This window comes from Diadema antillarum, unplaced genomic scaffold, assembly GCF_040938485.1.
Source record: "Diadema antillarum isolate AM-2024a unplaced genomic scaffold, OU_Dant_1.0 seq00000732_RagTag, whole genome shotgun sequence".
Taxonomy (NCBI): domain Eukaryota; kingdom Metazoa; phylum Echinodermata; class Echinoidea; order Diadematoida; family Diadematidae; genus Diadema; species Diadema antillarum.
Window position 1 is genome coordinate 1315001 of NW_027271633.1, and position 7500 is coordinate 1322500.

The 7500-nt window shown below is 38.1% G+C and overlaps 1 protein-coding gene across 1 annotated transcript in view; it reads right to left on the reverse strand.

The window, feature by feature from the left end:
* Window positions 1-1607: 1607 nt before the first annotated feature.
* The window catches only part of LOC139738269 (xylosyl- and glucuronyltransferase LARGE1-like), a 28330-nt gene continuing 22437 nt past the window's right edge, over window positions 1608-7500 (reverse strand). Inside the window, exons 17-19 of the mRNA XM_071648917.1 lie at window positions 6112-6236; window positions 5094-5192; window positions 1608-3877 (exon numbers count right to left, since the gene is read on the reverse strand). Of these exons, the coding sequence (XP_071505018.1) occupies window positions 3787-3877; window positions 5094-5192; window positions 6112-6236 (315 nt within the window). The 3' untranslated portion in view covers window positions 1608-3786. The remainder of the gene's footprint in view (window positions 3878-5093; window positions 5193-6111; window positions 6237-7500) is intronic.

Sequence of the window (7500 nt, forward strand, 5' to 3'; positions counted from 1 at the left end):
GCTTGTCTGTAAGATGTGGGCAATGAGTTATAGTTTCATACCCTGAATTTGTATTTAGATTGCTTCACTATTTTCAAAGGTATCATTGCAGAGGGTCCCGTTGTAATCTTTCTTTTTTTTTTTTTGAGGGGGGGGGGGGGGGGACATATGGTAGAGTCCCTGCAATAATGAGATTTCACTTGGATGTATGCATAATAAAAAGTTTGCTACACCATGTGTGACACAAGAGTGGGGCCATTATCATTATTTCTTTTCTCCTTTTTTCGGCTAAAAACCCAAGAAATGCTTCTCAGAGGTATTTGCACCTGCACCTATCCCCTCCCCCCCCCCCAAAAAAAAAAAAAAAATCAAAAAAAAAATCAAGATGACTGACACGATATGATTATTATTGGATTATTGGTAGTTTTATCATTACCATTAGTATCATTTTTAGTAGTAGTAGTATCATTACTACTACTACTCATACTATTACTATTATTGGGGAGCATATTAATTCCAGCAAAAGAATTCTCAATTATGCAATGAACAATATTTATCTATTATGGCAGTAAACCTTGGATACACAGCCGTAGCTTGTGTTGAAAATACATTTGATAGATCTGCTGCATTACATCTGTGAGCATTCCAATCAATACAAATGTAATGCATCCTGTAAAAGTGGATATTTTCGCACTACTGACTTTTCACGCTTGACCCGGTAAGAAGAGCTTTGCGTGTTTTTAATTCCACAGAATCAAGACAGTAAGAACAGGAACATGTGATATGGCAAGCAAAAATATTTGCCTGCTTTTATTTGTGCGCTAGTTTCTGGTTGCGCGAAATGCTTGAAAATTTCAACACCGCGAAAATGTCCACTTTTTCAGTATTTTGTGCAGTCAAGGCAGTACACACTGAATTAAACTGAATAAATTCAATATCAAATGTTTTGTTCTTTTAAAGACATCAAGGAAACCTAAATTTTGCAAAACTAACTCATAACAAACACTAAAATTAATGGCACCACAAAATTGCCACGACGTTCTTCCCAACTCAGATCCAAAATGTACATTAACGTGTTCACTTCTCAGAAGGTGATAAAATGAGTATGAGTCATATCCAACTGGTTTATTAAACACACAGAAATCAAGGTTTGATCCTATAGAACTTTTAAACACGAGGAGTACATGGACTTTAAATTCAAGACAGTTTGTTCCACACTTACTTTCATAACCATTACCTTTCAATCTATCCCGTATGAACACTTTACAAAGATGTTAGTTTCACTCTCTTTTAACCACCATTCCAAATACCATTGACATATTTTACTGTGTGTTTGCATGCTGCAAAGACAACAGTTACCATGGTATGTTGTATGAATGAAGACATCATGCCAATTACTGTTGTTAAAAAAAAAAAATTGTTGTGGAGGTGAAAGCACTTTTGCTTTTTTTCTTTTTTTTTTCATTTGCCACAGTCTTAGGGGGAAAAAATAAAACAAAACAAAGTAGACAAGTACAGGCAACTCCCGTTATAACAAACTCCTCAGGACCAGCAATTTTCCCTTGTTCTATCAGCATTTTGTTATAGACGAACAGTAAAGTACATAAGGATATACATATATGATAATTTTGGAATCTGACACTTTACTTTGTTGTAATGAGAATTACGGTATAACCATGTTCGTTATAACAGGAGTGCACTGTAGTAGTAACTTTCAGTGATAACTCTCTGCCGTGATCTTGAAGCACTTTTGAACTTTGAACCTCAAGACTAGGATGTTCTTTGACCAATCCTTTGCCACTATTACCACACAAACATCTCACGCATAGTGATGTGGCAGCAAGTGTCAAGTAAGCAACTACACTGTAAATGATCATACTTTCAATTAATCAACAATCAACTGGATATAAAACGACTGTAAATTGACAAGCACTCACTTTTGCAAACATAGACTAGCAGTAAAATAAGATCGTAAAAAGAATCTTACATTTTTAAATCTGATATCAAAAGGGACAGCAATCGCAGTTAAAAGTGAATTCTATTGCATCCATTTGGTCGCAAAACACCAGAATTTAAGTAAATTAAAGTATAAATTTCCTAATTACCGATTTCCTGATGCGCGAATCTCAGGCAGAGGGTTAGAGAGAGCAAGGTTATGTGAGAAAATAAATTCATGAAGGACTGCACATCGAATATACACGTAGAGTGACACACCCTTACAGCAGCATACACAGAGCACTTCGTCCGCTCTTTGAAAAGATGCATTCCGTAACACCCAAACCCGCACACCACAACAAATAATAGCACCTATAATAATATTCGCACAAATCGTACACTGCTCTCACGCACGTGCACGACTCGACTAATCCATAAGAATAAGTTACGCATACATTGTATGGTAGGATTAGAATCATTGCTAATAACCATACTGTTATATTATTGCATCACATGTATTTACAGGTATACATCAGGTAATCTATGTACACTTTCATGTACATTATTTTGTTCATTTTTACAGCATCTTCCCTGCATAAATCATTCAGTCCCCTAATCTTGTGCTACAGTAAAATTCCTGCCGTCCACTCTGTTGGAACACACTACAAATCGCAACCTTCCATGAACATCTGACTAAACTGATACTAAAATTGGATGTTCGACAAGTCATTCACAATGCAGCACAGACTTTGCAGGAGTTCCAACTGAGTCCAGTTTCACGGCACTCAAATGCAGGACTTACACTTTGTACGTGATCGTGACCTCACCTGGCTTCAAAGATTAAACTTGCAGGCATGCCCACTGTAAATCACTTGAAAACACCCTCAGTGTAAATGAATTTTCCTTTTTTTTTTCAGAATCGAAGAAAAATACACACTTTTTTTACTCTCTTTTGAATATAAAGTTTTCAGGGGCATGCACACAAATGGGTTAAAATATCATTCATTAGACCATATACCAGGAATTGTCTGTAGACAATTCGAAATGCCGACCAGTTGACATTGAGCAGAGCAACCTGAACAGGATCACAGCTGCGCTTGGTTTAAAGGAGTTTCATTCCCATCACATTCTCGATTTCAACATTAAAGATTGTAGTAGTCACATTGGCATGAAAGGGATGCTCAGATATCATTTTCAAGGAAATGTTAGATCTTTTTTTCTGCTGATCAATAAGTCATAAAAACAGAACACTAAAAAAATACCTTGAACATTTAATGAGACATCTTCATATACAACTATATGCATCAGGCAGGAATAGCACAAGAATTCATGAAAGGCATACAAAGCTACCACGGAGAAATATCAAACAGAAGCATCATCTATTCTGTACAGAAGACTGTCCACTGAATATATGTCTCCTTCGAGAGTTAAGTACATATCTGCTCAAGAAAATATTACAAATCTATGCCAAACAAAAGTTGACAAAATAATGACACCGGAGCAGGGGAAGATAGCATGCAGACCCATTCCTCACACAAAGTTGCAAGGAAAACATGAACATAAAATTGCAAAGAGATTGACATTGTCATACTCCTCCCATCCCAAACGGGTGTTGGTATGAGCACGTTGCCATGGATACAGCCTCATATCAGTCAGTTTCATTTTAAGGATACATCATGGCACATCAGCTGAAAAGTGGCCTTGTAAAATAATTTGCAGTCCCTAAGAGTTTAGGCATCTGCATCATGGTATCCCTTTTTTTTGTTCTTGGTGGAATCCGGCGGTGTTTCTTCCAACAATTACAGAGCCCCACAGAAGGGATTGAAAGCTATTGCAAGAAGAAAGATGCGGGTGCTCCTTGTAGAATTCTCATCACGTTTCCACGGCGACGTATTTGAGGGCAGCAAAGCCATATTTCTTGGACATATCACGCTGGAATTCCTCTTTAAGGATTTGCAGGCACCTTTTAGAAAAGCAAAACAATCAGAGCAATAAATACCCATTGTGGCTGAAATAGTTGTTTTGTATTTCATTTTCATGTTAAACTCGTTGCTTCAGACACTTCAGTGTTGCACTAGGGATATGAGAGTTTATCAATAAGATTTCATCTACAAACGCAATATGGTTGCAATATACCTTAGAATTTCATTTTCCTCTCATAGGCACTTCTCTCACCGAAGCTAAGAAAACACTCTCTGCACCTGATTCAAATTTAAGACATTTTACATCTCCCACATACACTGCAATTGTGTTCCACTGGCTATATTTGCTTTCGTCAGAAAACCATTCACCTCGACCATACCCCCCACCCCATCCACCCTGAAAAACGTTCCATGGCCCCTGGGCTGCACTACAGTTACATTCTGCAAACACCTGTCAGCAGACACACCAACATGACCAAGTGGTAGCAGACCATTTATTCGTAGTGTTCACCCATGGGAAGAACTCCCTCAGAAATGTTTTCCATGGGAGAAATTTAAAACGGCAGATGAAGAAATTAGCACGTGATAATGCTAGGCCATGTATATTGTTCACACACTAATGTGCCTGGGGCGCAAAGACACTGAAACAGATGTGCATAGCGATCCAGCGGCTGGATTGTCGGTAATGCTGCAAACTCTGTTGCCATGAAGAATTCAAGATAGAATGCATGCATTTCTCTCAGGGCACTCTGACAAAATCATACACATGTAACTCCTCAGATGATGAATATTACATGATATAATGCAGTGGCGGATCCAGAGGGGGGTGCACTGGGCGCGCACCCCCTCTTTTTTTTCATTTCTCTTAAACAAAAGAAATTGAAAAAAAAGAAAATGGGGGGGGGGGGGTTGCACCTCCCCCCTTTCATTTTGTAAAGGCGGCTCACCTTTACAGAATTCCTGGATCCGCCACTGTAATGTTCTATTGTTGCAGCACTGTAATTATTGCAATAGACATGTGTAGTAATATATTGATGGTAAAAACAGTATTTTCACCAAAACTTGCAATATTTTTGCCAAAGAAAAATGGTACAAAATACTGAAAAAAAAAACAGTTTGCATCTTGACATAACCTTCAGTAAAATGGTAAAATATTTGAATGGATCTTTATATATGGCTAGATGGCTACTCCCTGGCCTACACCAGTCATCATAAAATATTGCCCACTACCTAGTGCTATCCAATCCCCGTACTCACGTTCGGTATTGCTGGCTGGTGCGAAACTTGGCAATGTCGAAGCTGGGAGTGTGGGGCATGTGGATTATGAAGGCATTGGGAAGCACAATAAAATCATAGCTGAAAGACAAGATGAGATAGAAGTGGAAAAGTTTGTATTTTGTTTTGCATTTCAAATATATACAAAACATGTAGTTTGCAGAGCCACTAACCAAGGCAGTTGTACACTTCCATGCTTCTCCGGTAAAGATATTCATAACATGCATTTTCAAAACTACATCGTACGTGCAGGACAAATGAATATTGCTCCTAAATACCAGCCTTATCTCCTGTCAACTATCATTTACACATGCATCAACCAAAAACTGAAAGTTACCATCACATTTTGAAGCGGTCATGGTGATTTCAGTGAAAATGATAACTATGATATCGTCGGGTGCCCGTGCATTGGCCGTTAACGCAATACAATTTGTATTGCGTCAACGGCCAATGCACGGGCACCCGACGATATGTTCATATTTTGTCACATACAAATATACATATCGTCGGTGGGGCGACAAGACCTCGTATCTACAAAATTTCAAATGTTCAGGAGAGCCAAAAAACATGGCGGCTAAAGCTTTATACCGAATGGGATAACCTTTCCTTTGACATGCTGTGGTGGCTTCATTTTTTAAGTAAGACAGTTAGGATTTGGACAGGACATCACTTACCCAATTATTTGACCATTAATCCATAAAAGTCATTTTCACCAAAATTGCAGGTACAAGGTCTTGTCACCCCAGCGACGATATATTACTAAGTTGAACTTTAAGTTATTGCATATGGCATTATACTACTTGATATCATTACGTACGGCATACACTAGCATGATGAAATCATTTTTGTTTCCATTTCAGATCACGCTCAATTATATGCATTTCTTTTTTTTATGAGGAAAAAAAAAGTTATCAACTCAAACTAGGTACTATGTGGAGCATGCATGCATTTAATTTGAAATGTAGCACAGGGAGTGAAATAAAAATGGAAAAATGTTCACCTTTGAGCATCAAGTTCCATGATTTGGGACACTTTATTCCAACCAAAGCCCAGAAACCTCTGGTCATACTTTGGACAGTCCTTCTTGACCACAACATATGGCTCAAAGTCCGGCTCCCATTGTACCTAAAAAAGAGAGGTGAGACAGTCATGGGTGAAACATATCATTTTTCACTATGTCCTACATGGGGAAGGATGCTGTCACATGTGAAACATAAACATATCACTTTTCCCTATGTCCTCAATGCCAACTTCTGTTAACCCTATTCTACCTGGGCTATTTGAGACCAAGTTTTTACTGAGGGGGGGTCAATTTGACTCCCCCTTCAGATGTCGGCCGCCGATCACGCAATCGCCGCAAAATTTTGCCTGAAGATAGAGCTGGATGTCAACTACAAGATTACATGGTCATACAATAGAAAAATATTGCCTTTCTATTTTTAATAAATTAATTATGCAAATTTGTGCATGAAATCATATTTTCACCTATAACTCCATTAAAAAGACTGGAGGATTGCTAATTTTTTGCGTCAGAATTCCTTAAGACACATCAAACAATTTTCGTGTAAAAAAAAAAAAACACAATCGAAATCAATTTCTTTTGTTTTTTATTGTTTTGTTAATTTCTAATGTATTTTATTGTTTTTTTGACCTGTTGTTTTCTATTGCTTTTTTGGTTAAAATTTGTTGCAGGCACTTTTTCAGGCTTATCTACACTAGAATTGATTAATTTCAATGGTTAAAAGTTGAAATAATCTAATTTATATCAATTTAACAAAAAAACACAATTTGCATTGGATTTGCACACGATATCATCAATTTGAGCTGTTTTTTGGTTGATATGCATATGCAAAACATTATGTAGCTTCAAAACGGTGTACCTGGACTTCGCAAATTTGGTCTCAAAATATGCGGAAGACTTCAATGAAACAAGAGACCCATGGGTCTAGCGCTCACCTGAGTATCGCAAGTTCACCTTTCACGCAGTCACTAATCTAAATTATTCACAGCTCTACCAAAATTTGATGAGGCATTCTCAAGTGGAAGATGAAAATGTACAATAAGGGCCCAATTTTTTCAAGATTCCTTAATTTGGGGGAATTGGGGCCCCCTGGGGCCCTCTGGGTGGGGCATGGTGCCCAGTTGATAAATTGAGATCCTGACCACCTAGGGATGCTACCTGCCAAGTTTGACAAAAAATCCATCATGAGGTTTTCAGGAAGAAGATGAAAATGTACAATTCAGGCCCCCATTTGGACCCTTCCAACCACCCCCCCCCCCCCCTACCCCCAAGAGGGGCACCCCTGGATCTCCTATGAACAAACTTGAAACTACAGTCATTAATGTACTCACTTCATACAGTAGTATTATCTCAGCTCTATAACTTCTG